This window comes from Phaethon aethereus, assembly GCF_964289735.1.
Source record: "Phaethon aethereus genome assembly, chromosome: 13".
Lineage (NCBI taxonomy): Eukaryota > Metazoa > Chordata > Aves > Phaethontiformes > Phaethontidae > Phaethon > Phaethon aethereus.
Window position 1 is genome coordinate 11,358,724 of NC_138589.1, and position 26,444 is coordinate 11,385,167.

Genomic DNA, 26,444 nt, shown 5'->3' on the forward strand with positions numbered 1-26,444 from the left:
TGCATTTAGGATGTGATACAGTACTAAAAGCTTCAGTTTTTAAGTACATAAAGGCCTGTGTAGCAGATTTTGGTTTTTTCCTAAGTGCTGAAGTAGTTCAAGTCTTAAGCTTCTGAACTCTTGTCTAATACGACGGTGTAAAATTTTGTATATGTGTATGTAGCCGCTAGCACTTATTTTATGTCCTGGGTGGAAGAAGGCACAACTTGTTTTTGAGCTACTGAAAACATACGAGAAATGTTCCAGACAGCTTCATCCAATGTTGATAATTCTTGGGCAGAACAAAGAAGAAGCTAGAAGTGTGAAAATCCGAGGATGTAAGAATACTTTCTATCTTCTTAATTATGCTTGAAAACAATGTGGGCTGCCTTAATTGCAGGAAATTGTGAAAGATGAAATTTATATTTCTGAAGTTTTTTGTTGTGTATAGTGGTAATTCTGTTTCTTTAATGCTGCAACTCTGCAGTGAGACATGCAGCTTCAATAGTGCCATTTAACAGTAAATGGTGTTAACGTTGTTCGAATATCTACATGTTCAGCATCTTTTTTGTAAGTTCCATAACAATTATTTTTAAGCCAAATTAGTGGTAGGGATTTACTGAAGATCATGCTGAATTAGGATTAATTGTGGAGTTTCTCGATTTAGAACCAGCGTTTATAATAGCTTTTTTTGATACATGAGCGTTCTCTGCTGGACAGAGGTACTGGGTCTGCCAGGGATGGAGTTAATTCTCTTTATAGTCTGTATGGTGGTATGTTTTGGATTTGTAACTGGAACAGTGTGGATAACACGCCAGCGTTTTGGCTCTTGCTGAACATCACTTACATGGCATCGAGAATTCTCTTTTTCCTAGTCTACCACCCAGTGAGTAGACCAGGGGTGAGCAAGAAGCGGGGAGGGGACACAGCCTGGACAGCTGACCCAAACTGACCAAAGTGATAGTGTATAATACAGTGTATGATATACATATAGTGTATAATGTTGTGCTCAGCAATAAAAACTTGAGGGGTGGGGATGATCTGATGAGTGGCTGGGCATCTGTCTGCTTGTGGGATGTTGCCAGTGGTTGCCTCTGCATCGCTTCCCTCCTTCACTTATTACACTGGCTTTTTCTTGACCCATGAGTGTTCTCACTGACAGTTCCTGTTCTCTCCCCTGTCCTGCTGGGGGCAGGGGGAGTGAGCAAGCATCTGTGTGCCTTTTAGCTGGTAGACACAGTCATCCCACCACAGTAATGCAGATGTGTATGTTCTTAAAAAGTATTTTTAACAAATACATAAACATTTCAAGTACATGGTTTTTATTTTTTTAATTGACAAATATTTGGGGGACACGTTTGATGCTGCTTTACTGCTTATATACACCTAACATTTCTTCTCTACCTTTAAAAAGAATATTGGAAAAGTGAAGGATTATAAAGGAGGTAATAGTTCTCTGCAGATGAAGTTGCATAAATGCCCAACTTTAAAATTTAGTTGGAAGTAATTTTTTTTAATGGTGGTTTCCAACTTGTTTATTGCAATAAATTCTAAGTAATTTGTGCATATAATTTCAGTAGTATGCAGAGGATATTCCATAGAGAAGAGGAAGCATAGAAGTAGTAAAAGAGCTGTTGGGAGACTTGCCCTATTTACATGTATTTACTTAAAACACTTAATTTTATTATTCTTGTTTGGTCTTTTTGTTAAGCCTTAATTGATAGCTGCATTTTTTAAAGCAGCGCTCTCTGCCAAGAAACGAAGAAATACGGGTAAAACTATGAAGGACTGTGCAAAACTTTCATCAGATTGTATTCTTACATCAGTTCTTCAAGTTGAAGAGCCTGGTGGATGAATTCAGATCTTCTATTAGTATAACTGTTGCTATATTTGCACAGATTAAAATTGGTGTGTTTGTATTTTTATATACATACATATGCACACACATATGTGCGTAGGTATCTAAGCTACAATGCGTGCTTTATTCCATTTGTAAAACTGAACTTTTCTAAAGGTGGCCCTTGTACCTACTGTCTATCTGTTCTGAAGTTTTTGTCTCTACTTCCATTACCTTACCAGAAAATGAGATGGCATCCTGCTTTGTAACCTTGTTAATATTCAGACCTTTCACTGTTTCAAAAACTCATAGTTTTACCCACTTGGGTCTTGAAGACATGCATAGGTGGAAAATACCAACAAACTAAAAAATGACTGTTGACCAGAAGTCAGAAAATGGAATTCAGTGTTCTCTAGTTAAAAAAATGAAAACAAACAAACAAACAAAAACCCCAAACAACCAAACCCCAAACCAAAACCAACAAAACAACACCAACAAAAAAAACCCCACCAAACCCAACCAAAAAAGCCCCCCCAACTTCAAGATGATGCATCTGAAATGCAAATGTGGCCTTTTTAATAAATCTACCATGTCCTCTGGTGTCTTCTTAGTGTTCTTTCAAGTTGTAAGTTAATGTGAAGTCTTTTCTTCCTACTTCTAGGTGAAGTAATTGTGACTACACCATATAGTCTCCTGAGACTCTTTGAACATCATACCTTATTGTTTTGTAGACTTTGTCATCTTGTTCTTGATGAGATTGAAGTACTGCTGTCTGATGCTACTGAACAGGTAAACGGCTTAAGTGTTCAGTTGGTAAAATGCACAGTTGTTGCATGTGTCTTAAACAGTGGCACATACTGAAAAAGACAACCTTCCTGAATCCCTGTGGTAAAGTTGAGACAAAAACGGAATTAAAAAAATCACATCTGTATACTTCGGGCAGAATGAAACACTGGAAAAGCAGAGTTGTAATCCGTTAAATTTTTTTTATGAGCGAGCTCTGTATTTTCCTGTTCTATGCTGCTGCTCTGTTGTGGTGTCTGACTTTGCTGTGAATGGTTTTCCAAGGACTTGCTTTTTTTATAACTTCATAGCAATAGGTTCAGTGTAGGGGTCTTTAATCTACTTTAAAGACTTGCATCATCTGTCTGTAAGGAACTTCCTTTTCCCTGTTACCAGAGCTATTTGAACAGCTTCATTTCAAGAACTGTCTTTATTGATAAGCGTCTCAGTCTCTAGAATGAAAGGCAGAAGTGAATGATCAAACAGTCTTGGAAGTAATCATTAAAACTTTCCTGAGGCACTAACGATAGTGCAGGCAAAAGGAGAGGCTGATTGCAAGTCAAAGAATCTTGGCAGAGGAACAGCATTAAGTTCCATGTTTACAAGGATGTATAGTATCAGTTTTTACATGTTGACTTAAAACTCAAGTTTGAGGAAATTCTGTATTTTTTTAATTGCTGCTTTGAGGCTTCATAGGACAGAGGCTTTCTGTTAGTATTCCAGCATATTACATCATCAGTATGCAAAAAAAGCTTTTTTCACTGTCATTGATTTTTTTTCTAAAACCATTAACTTACTAATATTACTTGTTTAAAATTTGGTGAGAAGACTGAAGGACCGTCTTTCTAACTGTGGAAAAGCTAGAGAAACTTCTTAATCGAGATACATTGCCCAATTTGCTATATGTGAAGCTGTTAAATGTGCCTTTGTAGCAGCAAATTTCAAGTCATGAATTAGATGAAATGTGATCCTTATCCAGTGGGACATTACTTCTTTCTGTTCAGGCTGTTCTTTCTGTTGTGTTCCTGTATTTCTTGAGATGGAGTGCAGGTATACCGTATGAAGGTTGTGGGAAAGGTAGTTTGTAAAATACTGTGCATGTATCTGCCGGTTTTGTAGGATCTTCTGAAGTGTCTCAGAAGTGTCAGTCTTGGGGGGAGAAAAAAAGAAGAGATGCTCTTTCAGATGGAAGTGATTGTTTGATGATGTTCGGACTATTGTAGCTCTTCTAAAGCATTATGTTACAGAAATGTTACATTGTTAAAAATATTGCTGCTATGGGTAAGGTTAGTGCCAGGTTGAGAGGGATCCCTTAGAATTGTGCCAGAGCCCTAGAATACCTCTTAGTATAGGATTTGCCAGAAATCCTGATGTTCCACAGCTGATTGCTTGTCACTTATGCATCACTTATGTGAGGTGATGTCATCAGGATGTATTCATTCTGTCTGAAAATCACTAGGTTTTTATTTTTTAATAAATTATTTTATGGTGCACACGCGCCCCCCCCCCCCCCCCCTTCCTTTTTTTTTTCCAAACTACTCTATTGGCAGGTTGGGCTTATCTTCTGTTTGCCTCGTAGTTTTTGCTGACTGCCTCTGACTTATTGGACCTGCTTTTGCCTAGGCTTAGTGTTTTTCAGATTGAAACAGATCCTTTTCCTGAGATTTCCATCTTGTCTGGGAAGCATCCTGTGTGCGTGCACTTGCTGTTCCTTCATACTGTCCTGTCATTTTCTTCTTGCTTCTGAAGTCCTTCAAATAAAATAAAAATGCACAAACCAAATGCTTCATTTTGGGATGTGAAATTTGTGTTTTGCTGTGATGGTGTTTTTGTGACTGGAAAAAAGTGTCCTGAAACAGCATGCTTTTCACTCCTGTTGGAATAGGATAAGAGGGTAGAAGAAAAAACTTCTTTTTTTGTTTATAGGTTTTTACTATATTAGATTGTTACAAGAAAGCCATGATTACTGAAGAGTGGGAGTATTCACCACATCAGATTATTGCTGTTGGAACTCACTGGAATAAACATATAGCACACTTGATAAAGGAGTTCATGAATGATCCTTACATTGTGATAACAGCTATGGAAGAAGCTTCCATCTATGGAAATGTGCAACAGGTAAAAATTTGGGTATGATGTCACTATTTGTTTACTAAGATACTTTGCTGTTTGTGCTGATCAAGGTCAGTACATGTGGCTGCTGTTTATGTGGGTGGTGCTGCAGTCCTAACTTAGACTATCCAGGTGCACCTCCCATGTATGAACTGAGGTGACTCTTAGAAGACCTGTGCAAGTTAATCGCTGAATGAGCTGAAGGTCTTTTACCTTGCTTTGTAGGACTGAGGTTAAGATACTCCTTCAAGCATTTCATTGTTAGTGCAAATGAATCTGAATTTTATGTAAAGTGTTTGCAAATGGTATAGTGTTTGATCAGAATTTCATCAGAATGTTTCTGCAATTTCCAGAAAGTTAGTACATGTTCTTAGGTGACTTCTCGTTTAATTTCCAGTCAGTCTGGTATAGCTCTTAGTAATACAAAATATTGTAAATATGGTCTGAATTCTTTTGTGTCTCAAAATGTAATAATTTGGCGATAGAGAATGTTGGGAAGTGTCTAAAACTAGACATTCTGAGCATGACGTCAAACTGAAAAAATGGAATTTTTTGTGAGAAGTCTAATGGTTTGGCAGGACTGAAAATGTCAGTGTTTTGATGCTTTAGTTAAGAGTATTTCAGGTGGTTCAGTATGCTTTTGGAGTGTGAAGCTTTTTTAATAGGTACTTGAAAATGCCAAACTTAAAGATTGATAAATCACTTGAAGAAATGAAAAATCTTAATATGGGATTTCAATTCTGTGATAGATTTTAATGATACTTCTGGAAGCTGTCCTAAATGCATACCTTCTAAGAGAATCTTCTGTAAGTTTTAACAGAAGACCTGCCACTTACTGGAGCTGCCATTTATTTGGTTCGCTTTGGTATTATATAACAATGCTTAGAGCTTATTAAAAGGAAGAATTATATAGTAAAATACATATAGCCCTCTGTTTTTTGTATCTACTTCTAGGTTGTGCGACCTTGCCCGAACAGTGAGAGAACTGCTGTGTTACTCAAAACACTGGAGTTTACCCACAGTAATCTTCAGAAAGTGCTGGTATTCACTAGCTCAGTAAATGAAGCAGAAATGGTTCATAAGGTAAGAAAGTACTTAAATTTACTTACATAAGTGCTTTTTCTAATTGTTAAGGTATAACAAACTAAAATACCTTGGCTTCTGAGAATGAGAGGAGTGTGAATTTGGAAGTTAATTATTTCTGCTAAAAACAGCCCCAACCCCGCCCTTCTGCCAACTAGAAGAAAGCCTAGCTGACAGGAATGTCTGACATAGAATGCATTCATTACTAAATTCTTAACTATGTCTTGTCTCTCAGGTTTGAACTTCGAGTTGAATCAAACTGACTTTTTTCCAGTGAAAGTTCTGTCAGGTTTTTTAAACTTTATTTTGTACTGTTTCCAGGAGTGGTATGGGGGGGCGGAACTTAAGCCACTGTGTTAAGAAGTTCTATTCTGTTGCTTTCTACTCTGGGGTAGTTGAAATTGTAGAAGGCTGTTTCTTTGATTTGAAACAAACAGTTTCTGTCATCCTATGAAAGTCTACTAGGATTTAGTTAAGCTTCAAGTCATTGGGTACGGGGGGGAAGATAGCATGCTTAATAGATATTTTCTTAAACTGGCATAAAACTGCTTCAAAGATAACATCTGCAAAAGAACATGCTCCAGTTTCCCACCTTTGGGATTGTATACTCAGCATTTCAGAGGTAGAGACTAAGAAGGAATTTTCCTGCAATAGTTCCTTCTTCAGATATTACACCAATAAATACACAACTATAACAATAGAAAAATCTCTTCTGTACTTTCATTGTCTCTTTGCTGGTCCTCCAACAGTGCGAAGTAGGAGGAGTGCAATCTGATCTGACTGCGAAGTAAGGGATGGGAAGCAGTCTTAAGCCTGGAAAGGGTGATGGGGATGGTGGGGATGATATTGCTAAAAGAGACAAGCTAAGAGAATGTTAGAATTAAAACCTTTAGCGATAGCTTCAAGGATGGGATAGCAAAAGGATACGTAGCTGGACTGCTCAGATGTCATAGGAAGAGAGATGTCAGTCCTGAAACATGGGAATGTATCCCTTCCAAAGGCTGGAATAGATCCTTTGATATTTAAAGGATTGTTGTGGTTTAATCCCAGCTGGCAACTAAGCGTGACACAGCCACTTGCTTACTCCTCCCCACCACCCTGGTGGGATGGGGAGGAGAATCGAGGGGGGGGAAGGTAAAACTCACAGGTTGAGATAAAGACCGTTTAATAGGACAGCAAGGGAAGAGGAGATGATGATAATAGAATATACAAAATAAGTGATGCACAATATAATTTCTCACTACCTGCTGACTGATGCTCAGCCAGTTCCTGAGCTGCAATCACCACCTCTTGACCAGCTCCCCTCCAGTTTGTATGAGCATGACATTATATGGTATGGAATATCCCTTTGGCTGGTTTGGGTCAGCTGTCCTGGCTATGCTCCCTCCCAGCTTCTTGTGCACCTCCTCACTGGCTGAGCATGGGAAGTTGACAAGTCCTTGGCTTAGTATCAGTGTGTTAAGTAGCATTTATGTTTTAGTTGTTGCTATCAACATCATTTTCATACTAAATCCAAAACACAGCACTATACCAGCTACTAGGAAGAAAATTAACTTTACCCCAGCCAAAACAAGGACAGTATCCACCCCTTATTCTGTACCATCTATATCATGCCCAGGTTGTACACTTCCTAATACATTCCAATTAATTGCCACCATTTTTCCTGTCTTGATATCTATATACACACCGATGACATTCCCTTAGTCTATGGCCCGTCCCCCTAAAATGTCCTTTGAGTTCATTTAGTCCATGGGTTTAGGCTCTATCTGTTATAACAGCCCTCAGGGCGGGAGAGATGGTGTGTGGTGTTGGATTGTTACATGCTGAAGCCAATTCTGGTTCCATTAACTGTTGCACTTTGCTTGGTTTCATGAAAGCTCATTCTTCATTAATTGGGTGATCCTTACTGTAATATCTTTGATACGGCATACAGCAACTACAGAAATGTTGACATAACAGTATTATATAGCAATTAATATCATACAGTTCAAATTATTGGCCATTTTCACCCAAAATCAAATCCCCTTGAGGTACACACATAGGACTTCTCCAACCCTCTGCATCACCCACCTTGGTCCTTGAGCAAAAACAATCCTGTGGATGGACTTGCCTCTGCCTGACGCAGGAATAACGCAGACTGTCTTCCCTACATATTCTTTGTGTGCACTATGGGAAACTTATCCTCTTCTACAGTATGTGAAAGTTACGACTGGGCAGGGCCAGCTCAATTGACAGATCCGCTAATGTTTACTAACCAGGAGGCCTTTGCTAAATGTGTATCCCAATGTTGAATGTCCCACCACCCATCGCTCTCAGTGTAATCTTTAACAGTCCATTTTATCGTTTGATTTTCCCAGAGGCTGGTGCATGTGATACACCCACTCAGTGCCATGCTTTTTGACCGAGGTGTCTATGAGGTTGTTTTGGAAATGAGTCCCATTATCTGGCTCGATGCTTTCTGGGGTGCCCTGTCACTATAAGACTTGCTTTTCAAGGGCCAGGATATTATCTCAAGCGGTGGCATGGGGCACAGGATATGTTTCCAGCCATCCGGTGGCTGCTTCCACCATTGTGAGCACATGGCACTTGCTTTGGCAGTTTTGTGGGAGTATGATGTAATCAATCTGCCAGGCCTCCCCATATTTATATTTCAACCATAATTCTCCATACTAAAGAGGCTTTAACTGCTTGGCTTGTTTAATTGCAGTACTTATTTCACATTCATGGATAACCTTTGCAATAGTGCTCATGATCCAGTCCACCCATTGATCACGAGCGCATCTGTGTGTTGCATCTCTTCCTTGATGGCCTGAGGTGTCATGGGCCTTCGAAGCTATAAATAATTCACTCTCATGTTGCCAGTCCAGATCCACCGAGCCACTTCAGTCTTAGCAGCCTGATCCCACCTGTGGTTGTTTTGCTGTTCTTCAGTGACTCAACTCTTGGGTACATGGGCATCTACATGGCATACTTTCACAACCAGATTCTTTAGAGAGGCAGCAATAGCTTGCCATAACACAACAGCCCAGATAGGTTTGCCTATACAGTGCCAATCACTTTGCTTCCCTTGCTGAAACCACTCCCACAGAGCATTTGCCACCATCCATGAGTCAGTACAGAGACAGAGCACCGTCCAGTTCTCTTGGTCAGCAATGTCTAAAGCTAGCTGGATAGCCTTCACTTTGGCAAATTGGCTCAATTCACCTTCTACTTCAGCAGTTTCTACAACTTCAGGCCATGATAGTCTACTGTTAGTCTCCACTATCCATGAGACTTTTGTATAGTTTTTCCACAGCCAAGACACAGGCCCATAAGGAAGAGGAGAGATTTTCTTCACATTGCTGGAGTTGTCCAGCCAATTCATCCACTGTTGGTCCCTCTTCATCTTTCCAGGACGTTACTACCAGTGAGTTGGCATACAGTGGTGATGCGCTCCATACAAACTTCAGCCATATGGGTTGTGTGCGCTGGACTTCCATTTGGTTCTGTGTTTTCTGGGTCATTATAAATCACATCCACTGCAGCTGATTCCTCAGATACTGGATACCTCTCTCCATGGTGGTCCATTTGCCTGGGTGACATATAACATCTACCTTGAAGGGATAGTCTTCCTTCATGCCAGACAGGAGTCACCTTCAGAAGCTGAGGGCTTGTGTCTTTTTTGCAATCGTCATGTTAATGCCTCCTTCCCTAGACAGGAATCCCAGCTGCTTGGCTTCCCTAACCTCTAATTCCAGGCTGCTGGCCCTGTTATCCCAGCATCGGAGCAGCCAGGTGACCATGTGCTTGCCTGGATGGTGGCTGAAGTCTTTTCACGTATCTCGCAGCTCACTCGGGGGTAGGAGTTGGGTAGTTATCTCTGGTTCTGTATCCTCCTCCTGTTCTTGTGATGGCCCTTCATCATCCTTTACTAAACGAGCTGACTTTAGTGTTCATTTCTTCTTGTTTATCGGCATGGGTTGGTTCTCTGTGGTGCCCGTTGGCAGGAGTGGCTGCAGTGTGCCTGCAGATGGGGTGGTATTTTTAAATTGTTTAACTTTTAAACAAGACCTGAAACACGTTCAGGAGTAGGAGCAACAGGAACGTGCTGGTTTGAACATTGCAAACATATTCAAAATTTTCAAGAGCTATTGTAACTAGTCTGGAGGAGAAGGGGAGGGTGAGGGAAGGTGTCTCCCCTGTAAATTTGCTCTCCTGAGGAGAAAAGGTAGGAAATGTAATCATTTTGTTTGAGATGATGGCTCCCAAAGTACAACCATGATGGCAATGTTGAGTACAAATACCAGATTAGCTGTTACAAGGTACATTCAGCACAATGATAACCTTGACACAGCTCTCAGAGATGATAAACAGCACAACAAGGAATATGTGCTAGATGTAAGGTGTTACATAGCGTAACTCAGAATAAGCACAACTTTGAGAGCAAATAAATCGACATTGTGAGCAACGACTATCAAACTAATATAATAAATGCTTATAACAAATTTGTTCTAACATGCTCTAGTCAGATTTGTCATTACCTGAACCTATCAAGCCCCACACCGGGTGACAAAAAGGACTGTCATGGACAGGACAAGAATTCTTATGTAATGTTAGTGTATCTGAAACATTTAGGTTTTGACTATTGTTAATGGAAGCAAATCTGGTTTTCTCTCGTGACTTTCTAACAGCTTTTCCTTGAATACTTGAGGGTTAATTTCTTCAAGCATACCAAAACCAACCTCACCACCATACAAATGAGTGTTTGTTGATGCTAAAGAAGTATTGAAGCTTTTTGTAGTAATCGTTGTGTACACCAACTTCAAATATCTTAAATGGTCTAGAAAAATATTTTAAGTGTTAACTTAGTTCATTAGATGTGCCAGTTTACCAAATAACCAAGGTTTTTGTAGTGATTAATTTGTGAACCTTGAACTTGTCATACACATAAAGCCTTTTGAGAATACTACATTGACACAAGTTAGGTGTAGGTAATTAGTTAGGGGGTTTTAGTGATTTTTCTGAGAGACTGAAACATGAGCCTGCATGTTAGATGATAGAATCCACTTAGAATAAGAGGACACCTTAATGATGGGCAAAGCTTCAAATGGAATTTGTACTTTCTAAACATCTGTTTAATTTATTAATCCATAGGAACCTGAGTTTTATTACTTTTCTTTTTATATAGGAAACTAATAAACTTAATCTCCATAATCTCAATTTTCTTTTTTTATATAAGCAACCTAAATTTCATTAACTCTTTCCCTTGGTGCCCTTTACAGTACCTAGGATATGCTAGATACTAATAAGATATACTGTTTATTAGTACAGTTATTGCTTTATTGGAAGAACATATTACTTTTTACTTTGTCTTCCAGGCACTGAAGAGCAACTCAATATGTTCCTTGAAAATACATAAAGAGAGTGAGTTTAATTTGAAGTATATTTTAGAGCAGTGGACAAAAAAGTATAGTTCTGGCACTCACGTTGTGTTAGGTGAGTATTTTCTTTTTGTCTTGTTGTGATTATGTCTTTATGGTGACTCATGTTCTACACTAAATACTTACACTAGGTTATCTCATCACTTCTACAAGGTCAGTTCCCTATGAATTCTTCCTAGTTATCTCTACTTACTAGTGCTACAGTTAGTCTTTTTTTCTCCCCCTGCCCTTTTTTTTGTTGTTGTTGTTCCTGGGTCCCAGGGTTAACTTTTGCAAGGGAAAACCTTCCTTAGTACAGAAAACTTAAAGGATTTTTTTTTTTTTTGATGCATTAGTTAAAAGAACTACTAGTACTTTCAGAGAATTTCTATTGTTTCACAATTGTCTCCTACTACAGAGGGTATTTTCAGTTTGAAATAGTTTAGAAACTCAAAAGACTTATGATAATCGCTTCCTATATGTTCTAGTAGAATTTTATTTTCAAGTTATCTGCAGTAGCAAAGACTCTTACCCAGTTTCAAACTTAATTTTTTCCATTTTGTACATCAAAAGCAAGAAGATTGACTTAATTGTATCTGCTTTATAGGTTCATACAAAGTTGTTAGCATTCCTGCATTACTTCAAGTGTTTTCTGTCTTTCTCTTGTGGAGTACTTGGCTGTGGGCAATTCTGTTTATTCCATGATAATGATATGAGATATAGAATTATGCTAGATTATTAGAAATGAAAATGAAATGCTCTTTCTGCCACATGCTTATGAAGTGTATTGACTGAAGAAATGTAATGCCTTATGTAAGCGTATTGAGAAGAGACCTTTTTCTTAATTCTTAAGTCAGTGGAAGGGTAGAAGGAAACAGCTATTGCTAATGTGATGTCATACTTCACATGCTTGAAGTATTACAGTTAACTTACATGCGTGTAAAACATGTGCTTAGTTTTAACAGATGACTGCATGCAGTCTTTGGGAATTACAGATGCAACTTGCGTGATACACTTTGGTTTTCCTTCTCCAAGAATCTTTGGTCAGCGTCTATACAGCATGTCTGACAACTTCTGTAACGTGATAAAGGTTTGAGTAAATCTTTAACAGGTTAATATTACATTTGATTATTAAGTGCTGGATACCTAAGAGCTTTTAAAATTAATTTTTTTTTTAGGATTCTTCTGTAGATCAGGAATATCAGGAATATACAAAGGCAAGGTCAGTCATTCTGCTAACAGAAAACAGTGTATGCCATGCGCTTTGGATCCTGCGTTATCTGCAGCGTGCAGAAGCTGAAATTCCACCAGAGCTGCATGATTTTACTGCCAAGCCTCTAGAAGCTGAAGAAGATAAGAAATTTTCAAGGCCACTGTGTGCCTACCTTAAAGCATTTGGGATTTGCAAGTAAGGAAGTACCAAATATTCTTGACACAGGAAGGCATTTTATACCCTGAATGATGACTGCTGCGTCCTTGATGAATTTTCCTGTTGGATACTTTTATTCAAACCAGGTTTTGATCATGACTTTTTGTTCACTGTTGCATCCATTTCGCTCTTCGTAGGTACTTTATGAAAACAACAATATTAACGTTGTTAACAGAGACCAATAATACGTAATCTGACATAGTAGCATAATTCATTATAACTCCTGCCTAGAGCTACTTGAAGGAACTTTAAGCCATTGTTTAGTATTGATTGATTAGTATTCTAACCATAATTGCATGAGGTGTGTGCTTTACGCTCTTCCCTATTATCTCCTTTTTCCTCCAGAAGTGGGTAAGTAGATGATGACTTCTCTGAACTATGTGTAACTGGATTGTAAGTAGTGCTTGAAGGAGGAAGCTAAGTGTTCTCAAGTATGACTGGTAGTATAAATAACTGTTGTTGAAGGTAAAAAAAAAAAAAAATTGATGTTGGTATTTGTTTTACTCTGAAACCAGTTTTCTGCTGTTTTTTGTTTTATTGTACAAACTTTTCCACCGAGAGCTTTTTGGTTATTTCTGTCTAACCCCTAGAGTCATTAGTGCTATTTGAGTCAGAAATTGAATATTGAGGGCTGACGAAATTTTAGTGTTTAAAGCTGTTGTAAGTCACATCAAAGTAGTTTACAACTGAAAACAAAGGGCTCTTTTCTAAAAACGTTTTCTTAATACGTAGGAATAGAACAGCGTGTCCAGATCGTCATCAAATTAATTTACAAATAGATGTGCCCCAGAATATACCAGATAAAATTATACGAACACCTGGATGTGTGACAGTAAGTTGTTATTATTTATCTTGGGTTTGGGTACCAAGACGACAGGTCTTAAATAGCTACTTAGCATGTTACCTTTTGTATATTACATTAATATTACTGTAGTATGTATACTGTATCTTGTGGATATTTGTTGGTTTTTAGCTTTTTTTCATCTCTCCCTTGCATAAGTAAGTGTGCCAGATTTCCCCTTAATCCTTAGCCTGAATTGAAATTGTTTTGCAGGTCATTCTGAGTTTGCCCCAGGATTTCTTCTGCATTGAAGATTCCCGTTCTATGGGCCAAGGTCTTATGTTCTGTTTATTCCTTCCCTCTATAAATTGGGACGATGTATATAAATACACCAAAGTTAACAAAGGTTGAAGTTCCTATAAACTTCAATTATACTTATTGTAGAGGAAACACAATCCTTTGGAATGAAGAGAAACTGAAGTGGGAGATGATACATGTTTTGTTGGAAGTGAGGGGTTTTTTCTAAGCTGACATATTCATGCAAACTTGCTGAAAAATGAGCATATTCTGGCCTTGTCATTTGACACTAGTGTTTTCATTTGCAGTATCCACAGAAAATGGGATACAGCTCCTCCCTTATCTTCTAGATGAAATGGTTATTTCTTACTAACATGTCAATGCTTTTTAAAAACCATTTTGATATAGACTGCTGTTCTAATTGGACTTTCTTCAATAGTTTCACAGTTGGGAAACCTTCATGGTTATTGGGTTGCCTTTGCTATGGTGATTCTTCACATCCCGGTAACAGTTTGTATCTCCAGCTCCCTTCACCTGGCTTTTCAGTCCCATCTATGCTGTAGTGTCTGCCTGTACAGCAGTATTGTACAGTCTCTCTCTTGTCTCCTTGTCAGATGATGATTGCTAAGGGCAAGTTTATAGACATGAGTGTTTCCTTCCAAAATTAGAACTTGCGTCTAAGAAGTGCTGGATGCCTTCAATTTGGATGAGCTGCTTCCGCCTTCTTCCTGTCCTGTCTTTTGCAGAATTCAGGTACCTTCAGGTCATGCAGTTAATAGGTGTCATCCATTTCCAAAAGTCATACATAGTGAGAACAGAAAATATAGAGAACTGGGAATATTCTTTGGTGTCACTCCACCTCTGCCTAATAAATACGCTTTTTTTGGTAGGTATGAGTTGAAACCCTTTGACAACCTGCATGCATCTGGTCTTAGTGCCGGATAGATTTTTCTGGATTTAGTGGACAAGATTTAGTGACACTCCTGTTAGAAACTTGCACTTGCCTGTGGTGCCCTCAAGACAGCAGTTGTGGCCTCTTCCATTTCCTCATCTACTTCTCCTGCTGCTGACTGCAGAGCCTGGGTGTCTGTCTTACAAATTAGTTATCGTTTTGATAAGTATTCACTTTCTTTTTTGTTTGGAACGCAGTATAATGTTTCCTTCCTTTAAGAACCTCCAGTCTCATTGTGCTTTTTTAGGATTTCTATTAAGTGGAAATTACCTTTCTGGTCTCCATACTATCCTGTCTGGCCTCATATACCCAGCTGTACCTCGGACTTCTGCCTGGCATGACCCTTTAGACAGAATGCACCCAGCATTTTATGCATTGGTGTTGATAGTAGTATATTCATAGTGTTTCATTTAAGTACTTTTAGTGCAAAAAGAGTGAAGGCCATGTTTTCCCAGTCAGTTCTTCTAAAACTCCCTGTAAGGTTGGAGAACACTTAGAATTAAGCTTGAATGGTGTGGAATGCCGTAGTGGTTAGTAGCTTGGCAGGTAATAGTATAGTTCACTGGTGTTCATTTAAGTGGAATACCACCAACTGAAGCCTAACAGTTGTTGCTCTATAAATTTCTGTCCACTGTTAACGGGACTATGGGCAGTTAGTATTATTAAACATATTATGAATAATAACTCAATCTTCTGAAATGTGTGTATGCAGCAGCATCTCTCTCACCACTCTGGGCTGGAAAGAGGTAGGTGATCTCGAATATGAACACTTACATTGCATTTATTTAAGAAATCCTCCAGTCCTCCTTTTTTTAATGTATTTTATGCTTTCAGATACTTCCTCTCCACATTGTAAATGCAACAAACTACTTTGGACGAATAGTAGATAAACAAAAGGACCAATATACAATTCTTGCTGAAGAAATTAATGAGTATTTTAAGAAACCTAGTAATAAAATTTCTGTTAAAAACGTGGAGAAGCTAGCGTTTTATGGATTATGTGAGAAAACACTTTTTCACAGGTAAAAATGTTGTTTTTTTAAATTATTCATGTGGACTTTTTGTATACAGAGTAGTTTAGAACTTTCACTGTTTAATTAAAAAAATGAACACACCCCCCAAACCAGTAAAAAATCACTGCTGTTCAAATCATTCAATCATTCTTTAAAAAGCTGTCACACTTTAAGTTACCAAATGGAAAGCCAAATGACTACCCACACACACACAGTTAGATATTTTGCTATGAAAATACCATTTTTTTGAAAAAGAGTATATTAAAAGAATTTTTACAACTGATTGTATGAATAATTCTGTTTCTTTTCCTACTGTTTGAAGGGTTCAAGTGGTAGAGATTTCCCCAAAAGAAGAGGAAAATTTGTTCTTTAGCGTTGTAATTAAATATATAGATGAAGGCAGAACAAGTCAAGTTCAGAGCTATCAGCTTCTTCACTTACCCACAAGGTTTCAGTGTCTGCCACCTCAGGCTGTGGAATTTGTAGTTTGTAGAGTGAAACCCATTGATAATGAAATTGAATGGAACCCAAAGGTAATATTTATCAGGTTTTTAATGGGATTTCCTTTATGTTCTTTAATTTCTCTGTGTGCTATTTTATACAAGAAGAGAGTTATGAACTGCAAATTCAGTTAACAAAAATTCAGTTAACAAATTTCATTGCTTATTAGTGTTACCAATAATATCTGCTCTTGGGCCAGAGCCTAAGTTGTCAGTTTTTCTTGTTTGTTTTCCTACGGGATAGTAAAGTGAAACTTATGGGATTTTCTTATCTATGATTTAAATGTCTGCTTCTAGAACAGGTTATTGCTGCTTTTGATTCTGTGGGGAGTAACAGAGGAAGGGTAGCCTCTCTGAATTGACCTGTGTTTGAATATTCTTCTGTTAAGGAAGCTCCTTCCTTAAAGGCTAATACTATTTTAACCTACAGTAAAGATGAAGTATTTCACCAGTTTACTCAAAACTGTTTTTATTTATTGAGTACCCTCTTCATTGTTAAGCTCAGTCATTAGAATTAAAAGAACTGTGGAATTATGTTGGTATACATCTCAAGTGCAGTGAAAGCTTGTTTTTCCTAGGTAACTCATTACATTCATCACAAAATTAAAGGAAAACTACATGAAGCAAAGGTAGTACATACTTTGGGAAATACAGCTTGGCTTGACCCAATGGTAGGTATAGAATTGTAGCAACAACAAAAGTATATTTTGGAAGTACTGATTCTGTAGTTCGTCACACATTCCTCTGAAAGAATGAAACTTTGATCCTCCAAGATTGTTTGTTGATATCTAAGACCTCTTATACTAGACTTAATTTATTCTGTTTATATTTCTAAGTCTTTGTCTTTTATTGTTCTTGCACTAGGTTAGGGTTAGTTTTATTCTAAAATTTTCTGCAAATTAAAAATGCTTGTAAGCTACTTCCTTAGTTTTCTTGATCAGAATAGGAGAGTGGGTGTTCTTGTTACTGGATTATTTTTTTTACAATTTGACTTAGCGTTAATGCATAGTGTTGTGAGTTTTCCTTCATAAACTGAATTTCCTTCTGCCAACATTCAAAAGAGGACCTGTAACCATCAATTGGATATAAAGACTATGATTCTGACCTTTTGGATATTAATTTCTTTTAATTTAATTTTATTTTATTTTTTACATCTTCTCATTGGGTAATCTCAGACATGCAATGAAATTGCTTTAATTACTGGTTCTCTCTGAGTTGACTTTTTAGGCTTTCCCGAAACTAAAATGTTATGGTCAGTGCCATGTTTGTATTGTTCCTCTCTGTTCCCTGGCCCGTAGGAAAGGCAGTACTGGCCTGGACCAAGTATTGCTGTTGGTAGTGCTGACTGGAAGGTGATAGCTAGGAAAAAATTAGTGTGTCATCCATGCAATGTTGTTTCCTCTGAGTATTCTCCTGTTCTCTCAAAACTTTGCAGGTAGGAGATTGCCTTAGGGCTGTGTTTTACTTGAGAGGAGGTGGGGTTTTTTTGAAAGGCAGGAGCCTATTTTGACAGTTATATCAAAGGACAAAAAAAAAAAATCATGTGCCTTTTAAGCCTTCACTAATGGAATGAATAAGCTAGTTGCATTTTTGTGATGTGTGTTAAGAAATAACTTCAGTTTATGAGCAAGGAGTTCTGTGAAGAATTGTTATCAAAGGTAGCTCAAAAGTTGAGGGATGTTTTTGTTATGATCCAGACAAATTCATCAGAAGGCCCTCCCTGTATCTCAGGATCATGATGTGTCTCTTGTGGCTGCTTGGCCCTGCCAAAGAGTACAGTAATTTATTCCTGTGCTTAGGAATGTATCATGCTATGTTTTCCATCTGACCGTTCAGTCAGCTGAAAAATAAAGTGGAATGAGGAAAATGATCTGGAAGTAATTCTCTTTAGTAGCTTCCTTTCCCATATGGCCTATCTCAACCTTTCTGCAATGTCTGTGCTTTTGGTTTTGTTTAGGGTTTTTCTTACTGTGCCCCCCAGCAGTTTTATTGTTACTTGGTTCTAGAAGTTATTCTATGTGGTGTGTATTTTGGCTGTAATTTGTGTAATCAGGGCTAGGATTGTTCACTTCATTGCCATCTTGGTTTTGTTAGATGGGGCTAGCTACTGGTTACTTGAGCCATTATCACAATGAAAAAGATGGTGATACTTTGAACACAATTAAATATGGGTAGGCTCCTGTTTGAAAATCAGAGAAAGCTAATTGCTTACAGGTATAATTAAATGGGGGTATGTTTAAAGTTTTATTTAAAGAACAGCTTAGAGTTGGAGAGAGACCATTTATGAACAATGGTTTCCATTTAGTATGTTTTGTAATTCAAGGTCCAGGTTACCAGGCTTTCAGATTTGAAGATGTCTGTCAATGAATACAACGTTCGATCTGAGATTTTGTCTACGGGTCTGGGAACTGACAATCCAGAACATATAACGCGACTTCAGAAGTTGTGTGGACACATGAAAGTATTAAATCATGCAAAGAGCTTGGAGCTTTTGTAAGTGTTTACAAATTTTTTCAGCATATACTTCACTAGCAAAAAAAATTCTGGTATTTAATTCTAACTGGATATTTTTATGATTGATACTACTGAATGTGATTTTTTTCATGTAAACACAGAGACAATAGTGTTTGTGATATGTCTGCTTTCCTCTATTCTTCAGATGCATAACCATCATGGAAAGAAAAATATCAATTCTAGAAAATGTTAAACTAGTGTTTGATGCAGATAGACAGACAAGTTTATCACAAAAACATAGAGCCTGAATTCAAATTCTGTTATCATTTATTATGATGAGTGGCTTTTTTGAATGCTTACCAGTCAGTACATAGTACCAGTCAGTACAGTAGAGCATATTGTTGGTGTTTTGTATGTATAACTGCAGGGTTCAAGCTGTAAAATTTAAACAGTTTACTTTGAAAGTATTAGGGCCATACACTTAATGAGTGAGGCTACACGGTGGTTTTTGCAATAACAGTGCTGTACTTTTTCTCCTTGCCTTTTAAACTTTTAGAACTGAGTAAATACTGTACATGGTGGAAGTGCACATCTCCCTGTGGTCAGTGCCAGATTCTACGACCCTTGATTTAAAATGCTTATGAGCAAGACATCCGTAGCTTTGTTGTTCTGGCCTCTGTGTGGCACCTTGTTCAGGAGTTTCTTTAGCTACTTATTCTTCAGTTTGGAGAGTCATCATTGAAAATATAGTTTAAATGCTTTTATCTGACAAACCAAGTTGGGTTTTTTCAATATTTATAAGGAAGAGAGAAATTTCAAATATTTTCTGTCAGAGAGTAAATATTGCTTCATAAACAAACAAGGTTCCTGGAATACTAGCAAGGGCATTGTATGTGTTGTCTCTGGGCTGAGCAAGTTAATAAGGCTGCTGTTTCTGTGACTTGGCCAGTCAACAAGATGAAGCCTAACCCCCTCCATGGTCCATTTCCATCCTAGATTGAAGTTCCTGCATTTCTGTTTAGAACTGTACCAGAGTTCAATCATAACCAAAGGATTTGGATTTTCCCGTATTTTGTTCAACCTTAAAAATCAGTATTTGAGAACAGTGTTTGCACTGATGCTTGGAAGTCCTTTTTTCAGGTTTTATTTCTTACAGAGGACTCCTCAGGCTCTGAGGTTTTTGCTGCCTCAAACACAACCTTTTTGAATTTATCTTCTCTTTCATGCTGTTACTGAACAGGAAGGTTGGTAATCTCCTAATGCCCACAGAACACGTAATGCCAGAGACCAGACAACTTCATCATGGCGCTGTGTGCAACAGTTTCATCTTGGATATCTGTAATGCAACTGCTTGTGTTACTTCCTGCAGATTCCACAAACCTGATGCTACTGTTAAAACATGCAGAACTGACTGCAGTCTTTTTTAGTAAGGTACAAGTTAAATAAAGGGGACTCAAACAACTCTTGGAAGGTGAAGTTGACTGAGTAACCTCATTTGTGTTTTTTGCAGGAATATCTTCTCCCTATTGTGTAATATGCATACTTACATATAGGTTATGCAGATTTTGGATGCTTCATTGCAGATTTACATTTTAAAAGAAAATTTTATAAGTCCTATAAAATAAATTTATACTTCTTAGTACGTGGCAGATCACTTTGCCTCTCCTTAATCTGTGCTAGTTCAATAAGCATTCTGTATTACTCTGTTTTTTGGCTAGGATTTGTATGTGTGATGTGGTAGCCTCTTATTGTTCTTCATGGCTATGAGTATGGCTCATTACTTAACAGGTACCCATAATGGTTATATCATCCTGTTTTTCTCTGGTCGTGATAATTACATCAAAGAATGCTTCTGCCCAGTAAAATATTTCATAAAGTAACACAAAGATAAAGGATACTTTCCATGCTATTTTGAAAACAGTCATTTTTCTCTGAACTACTTGGTGAATTGCCTATATTGCAGAACTCCTGCCTGACATCAGCAGCCCAAACCACCTCCTACTAGTGCATCAAGCAGCACTCAGTATAGCGGGTATGTTTTCTGTTCTTTTGTCTTAGCCAGTCACTTAAATTTTACATCCTAGCTACGGAGTGCTGGTCTTTTTGTGTTTCTTCATCAGTTTCCCTCTTTAGTTCAAAAGCCAACAAGATTCTTCAGTTAATTAAATGCCTGCAGTTTGTCATGTGCAGGGCAATAATATTATTTCTCTGACCAGAATGAAAGTTGTGTTCCACTCCTCCCACAGATACTAAGTCTTCTAAACCAGTGGACCTTAGCATACGTAAGGTGGACAGCCTTTCAGGCAAGCTTGGCATAGCCAGAATTTTGCATGTTGTGTAAGCAGCACTTGTCAGCAAGATCAAGTTCAGTCTTAATTGCCTTAACAAACATTTTTGTCCTGGAAAGACAATGGCTCACATCATCTCCAAGATGACATGGACCCTGGATATAAGCAGTATCCTTGCTATGGGAATAATCCCTCAGTTATGAATAAAGCCACTCTGTCTCTGGGCCTTCTTTACAAACCTTTTTGATGATAATGGAGGAGGTTTTGACCCACTTCTAATGCATAGGCAGCTCTCTAATTTACTACCTTGTTGACTGTTCAATAGATGCACACTCAAAGCACTAGATCCTTCAGTCTTTTTACATGGTCTTTGGATATTATCCCATGAAGACTTGGCAAGTACTCCAGGCACTCCTCATTAATGGTGTTTGAGAAACACAGGCTGTCCTTCACTGCAAGTGTTTCCACAGTTGGAGAGGTACTAGGCCTAGGTTGAAAAGTTGGTTTTCTTGCAGAAATATCTTCTCCTTGTTGCAGAATATGCAGTTACATGTTGCTTGTGTTGATTTTGGGTGCTTCATTGCAGGCTTCGTGTACAAAGCTTTTGTCTAACTTCATGCTCTATTTGCCCAGTTTTAAGCCCCCTACCTTTCAAGTCCTCCTTCAGTTTGTGAGGCATCTCGGTACTTGGTGGCTGTTTTTAGGGTTTCTGTGTGGTGTGTGAATAATTAAACATTTCTATAGAACTTTGGTTGCTTTAAGGTAAGACTAGGTTCTCTCAGACTTTGGCTTTCCAAAGCTATTCAGTAAATCATAGGACACTTGACTTTTTTTTTTTAAAAAAGTGTTTGATTCCTTCAAGTATATAACTCAGAAATAGTTTCTAAAAATACCGTAAGTTGAATTTGCTGTGCTATATTTTACCTAGCCTCAAAGATTTGTTTATTTGGAGAAGCTGCTAAGCCTTTTTTAAGGGTGGAAGTGGTTAAAGGCATTCCTCATTTAAGATAAATGTAATTTTAATCTTACTAATTCATCTCCAGAGTAATTAAGGTAAGCTATATCAGTTCTGAATACAAGTGGCTGCACAGGTATCTAATACTAAGTCTTCAGTATGGATTAATTTAAAAAAGTTAGTATTTATTTATGCAGATTGAAACATTAGGTGATGTCTTACTAGACTGGTTTCAGTCCTCTTACGCCACTATGGAAGAAAGTATTTTTTCATTTGGACAGATGACTCAGTGTCTCAAAAATTATGCAGCGCTGTGGTGTTCTCAGTAATGTTTTGATGGAGACTTCCGAGGCTGTGCAGAACAGAGGGTTGTGGTGCCTGTCTCTGAGCTGTCAAGTAGATGGACTCTGTTGCACTGTTTACTAACTCTTAAGCTAGCGAAGTCCCTAGCTCTACAGCTGGAAAGCTAGAGGTCTCTGAATATTCTGAAGTTTTTACTACTTTGAAATTAGAATGAAATATGACCCAAAAGCCCTCAAACCTACTGGAATTCTTTGTGAAAGGCAATAATTTTCCTATTTAGGTCTGTCACACACAGTAAGGCCAATAGATTTTTTTTTTTTTTTAAAGATTCAAAGGAAATGCTGGTAACATCAGAATTTTAAATGTTCTCCTAACTTGGATTGCTGTATAAATGCTTGTTACTGAGTTACTGAAGTTCAGCAACCCTGTGGTGAAATTTACGGTTTGCTAGAAGTGCATTTTATTGTATTTCTGTATATTAGAATGAAAAAGTTAACTTCAGAAGTATTTCCAACTATGATTAGGTATCCTTTAAATACTAAACACATTTAAGTCCTTTATTTTAAAAATGCCTGTTTCTGTGTTCAGAAGCATAAAGGAGGATACAGCTGGTCCAGAGAACACATACAATCCACAGAATATGTCAATACAAGAAAACTCTACTGAAAACTGTAATTCTTCTGAAATTACTTCTGGGAATTATCCATGTGGTAAACCTTTTCATAATTAAAATTTCAATTTTTTTTTTTTAAATTAAAACATTAGGTGCTTAAATGTCAACCTGAAAGTCATTTTACCAAATGTAGACTTCACTGAGTATACAGAATAGCACCATATAGCTAATGCTTACAATAAGCCACAAATACCTTATAGTTAGCAGCCAGGAGATGCTGTGAGAGTAAGCCATATTAACTAACTGTATTACTATTTGGGAAATAGTCTGTCCTTGAGAGACTCAGAATTGTTTAGCTCTGAATGGAATGTGTGAGCAGGAAGTCTCTCCTGTAGAGAGGATGAGTATTTTGCTGTCAAAGGCCATAGGTTTTAAGGAAGCTGAAATCTGTTGAAATGTGACGATCTCCAGATCATCCTCTGTATGATGCTTCTGTTCTTTTTCTGTGAGGGTGTTTTGTTTTTTCCTGAGATTCAGGGTGGTAGAAAATGGTGTGCTTTTTTTTTTTTTATACCTAATGCTGAAGAATTCAGTCAGTAGAGGCTTAAAAGCACATGGTTTGTCAGTTGTAGACGGGGGACGGAGGATGATCTGGCAGCAGTTGGCACCTGAGTTTGGAGCAATGAAAGCTGAGTGATGTAAAAAGTTGCAGCAGACAAAAATCAAATAAGATACTGGAGTGCTTATAGAAGGCTTTTTTCCCTGGTGAAGTAGAGTGACTGTAATGCCATGCTTCAGGCTGTGATGGTAACATCAATATTAGTTGTTTCATCCCTGAAACTCTTAGTCAATTTCTGAAACGCCATGTTTCAGGTTTCAAATAAATAATGCCTGGAAACTGGAAAAATCTTTACTTGACCTGGAAAACTCTGCATTTTTGGTGGTGTTTTTCTAATTTTCTTATGCCCACTATAATGATCTTTTTAGTTTAAATTTTCAGTTGAATTATTAAATTTACAAAATCTTTCCAAATAGGAAGAACCCAAATACAGACTTGCAGTAGTAATTTGATTGCTAGCAAGTTATTCTTATGATGGCACTGGGGTATTTTGGAAGTATCTGGTTTCTATAGTATAGACGAGTATAAAATATCTTTCTGTATTTCTTATTTTTTAGATGGTGTAGCTCAAACTAAGGAAGCAGAAGACTCTACCCTGCATCAGAGTAAATGGTATAAAAACTCAGAGTGATTTGTTCCTATGCTTACTTTTTAATGTGAATTGCCAAACAGGACAGTCATCCTTACTGAGATTATCTGTTTTGTGAGTAAATAGGTATCGTACAGGTAGAAGTATTCTGTTACATCAGTGTTGATCTTGAGAGATTACTGTTGCTGTTAAATATATATCTATATACACACATCATCTTGTGAATCCTTTAAGTAATTAAAATTGATCTTTTGCTTACTCCTGGAAGCTAACATTATCTGTTGAAATTGCATAATCTGATTAGGCACCGTAATACTCAGAAGTGAATGAAAACACTCTTTCAGCTCAGTCCGTGGGTATAAGTTGCGGTTGTCTGGATTATTTAGCCAAAGACTGTCCTATTTGAGGTCTAAATTGTAACTCCTACCCTTCTGTCTCCTGCGTATTGGTACTTAATGAGATTAATCAGTTTTGTGTCTCTCCCCTTAATGCAATTCTGTTCTTAAAAAAAAAAAAAAACAAACCTTATTATAAATAATTGGAGAAGCATGCAGTAGAAATGAATGCTCGGTTTTTGATTACAAGTATGCTGAGGGACATCTTAGGTGTGGTTTGTGGGCGAAGTCAGCAGATAGTGGATCCTGAGAAGTTTTTCAATTTCTTACACACTTTGTGACTAGCTAGTGCATCCCTTTGGCAGCTTATTCTTTTTTAATTCTACCTATTAATGCCAGTTATGGGTGACTGACTTCTTCTTGTGCAAGTACCAGAAGTATTTCGTATTTTAGCATGTTGGAAAAGTTCTTGGTAGGGTGATTAAATCCACATATATCTCCTTCTGCAGCTTGGCTTGCACAGTTTAAGATCGTCTCCGTTATGTAATACACGTTGAGGTATGGCTTAGGAGTTAAATTAATGAGGGTTGGGATATGACTGAGGATATGGTAATGGAAGTAACCTGAATGAATGGATATTGCAGTCTGCTAATAGGATTTGTCTTTCACTGGTTAAAACCTTTCAGCATTTGGGGGAAGTTTGAGGCATAACAGCTGTAGAATAAGCAGTTGAAATTCTTGATGAGAAATGTGTATTTGTGTCTATGGTCAGTTGAAAAGTTTACTTTGTCTTTCAGAGGTTGGTCTTACTACTTCCCTTTGTCATTTCAAGATTAAATAATGATAGCATCCTTAAATGAGGCAGTAAGTTTGATTCCTTTGGGTATCAAAGTAAATGGAGTGTGTCTCCCCACTTGAACTAGTACTAGTTCAGATGTACTCCTCCAAAGACTGAGATTGCAGTGCTTTTGTAGCAAGCTTAGCTGTCATCCTACCATGGTGCTTTCCTGACACTGTTGTTCAGTGTCAAATTATTATGGCTGAGTACACCTACAGATGCTGAAACTCAGCTGGTTTGTTGTAACCTAATGGGAAAATTCTGGCTGTATGTGACACAGCTTGTCTACAACTCAGTTGTTTTCTATTTTGGAAAAAATCCAATTAAACTTTCATTATTTTAGCTTTTATCCAGAAATAAAGTGGTTTCAAAATGAAGAGACTGTTACAGTGAAGGTAAAAATACCAAGTGTAGCAGACTGTAAATGGGAGTTCTCTAAAGAGAAGGTGGTTTTCAGGTAGGTTTAAGAAATTTAAGTATAATAAAATGTTTGACTGTCTGCTTGCATTTAACTTCATTACATTTTTTATAATGTAGTGCTAAAGGAGACAAACTTTATTTGGCTGACATGGAGCTGCATCAATATATACTCGCAGAAAAGTCTACATGTGTGATTAAGGATAAAGAGGCTATTATTGTTCTCAGGAAAGAGAAAAAAGGAGCATGGTCCAAATTACTGAAGAACAAGGTGAAATGGAAGTTAATTTGAGAATTATTGAATGTTCTGAACATATTCACTGTGCATTAGTGCAGGTATTTCAAACAATGTTTTTGTCAACAGAATCCTCACGTGTCTTTTGATTTTGAACACTGGGAAGATTTTGAAGATAAAAGCCCTTTTCCAGTTGGTAAGGAATGAACGAGTCGGTGCTGATAATGCATAAAGTGATTAGCATTCTCATTTTTCTGTAGGCTTTATCTGAAATAATCATTCATTTCAGATATGTGACACCTAGCTGACTTGCCTAAATTCCCTGAAAACAGATGAGAGGACCTCTAATAGCAAACTATAGGTAGCAGGGTATTTTTCTTAGCACAGGCAAAAAGCAGTTTGAAGTAGTTTAGTGGTTTGGTCTAGTTTATAGTCTGAAGTGCGGGGGGCAGGGGGTTGGTTTTGTTTGAACACTACTACAAATTTGTTCTGAAGCTCTTATTTTTTTCTTGCTTTATAAATACTACACTTTGTTAATTACTTCTAGGTACTAAAAAACTGTATTGCACTGCTGCAGTAACCGAAGAATTGGTTGACTCCTCAGAAGACAGTGGAACAGAAAGCGATGAGTAA

The 26,444-nt window shown here is 37.6% G+C and overlaps 1 protein-coding gene across 1 annotated transcript in view; it reads left to right on the top strand.

Moving 5' to 3' along the window:
• The window catches only part of TDRD12 (tudor domain containing 12), a gene marked incomplete at both ends in the record, with an annotated part of 41,500 nt that extends 15,056 nt beyond the window's left edge, over nucleotides 1-26,444 (top strand). The window contains 18 exons of the mRNA XM_082005645.1: nucleotides 164-317; nucleotides 2,478-2,605; nucleotides 4,526-4,717; nucleotides 5,666-5,794; nucleotides 11,152-11,269; nucleotides 12,150-12,283; nucleotides 12,372-12,601; nucleotides 13,355-13,454; nucleotides 15,487-15,674; nucleotides 15,988-16,198; nucleotides 16,744-16,836; nucleotides 18,489-18,658; nucleotides 22,754-22,875; nucleotides 23,955-24,009; nucleotides 25,503-25,616; nucleotides 25,697-25,847; nucleotides 25,941-26,007; nucleotides 26,359-26,444. Of these exons, the coding sequence (XP_081861771.1) occupies nucleotides 164-317; nucleotides 2,478-2,605; nucleotides 4,526-4,717; nucleotides 5,666-5,794; nucleotides 11,152-11,269; nucleotides 12,150-12,283; nucleotides 12,372-12,601; nucleotides 13,355-13,454; nucleotides 15,487-15,674; nucleotides 15,988-16,198; nucleotides 16,744-16,836; nucleotides 18,489-18,658; nucleotides 22,754-22,875; nucleotides 23,955-24,009; nucleotides 25,503-25,616; nucleotides 25,697-25,847; nucleotides 25,941-26,007; nucleotides 26,359-26,444 (2,442 nt within the window). The remainder of the gene's footprint in view (nucleotides 1-163; nucleotides 318-2,477; nucleotides 2,606-4,525; nucleotides 4,718-5,665; nucleotides 5,795-11,151; nucleotides 11,270-12,149; nucleotides 12,284-12,371; nucleotides 12,602-13,354; nucleotides 13,455-15,486; nucleotides 15,675-15,987; nucleotides 16,199-16,743; nucleotides 16,837-18,488; nucleotides 18,659-22,753; nucleotides 22,876-23,954; nucleotides 24,010-25,502; nucleotides 25,617-25,696; nucleotides 25,848-25,940; nucleotides 26,008-26,358) is intronic.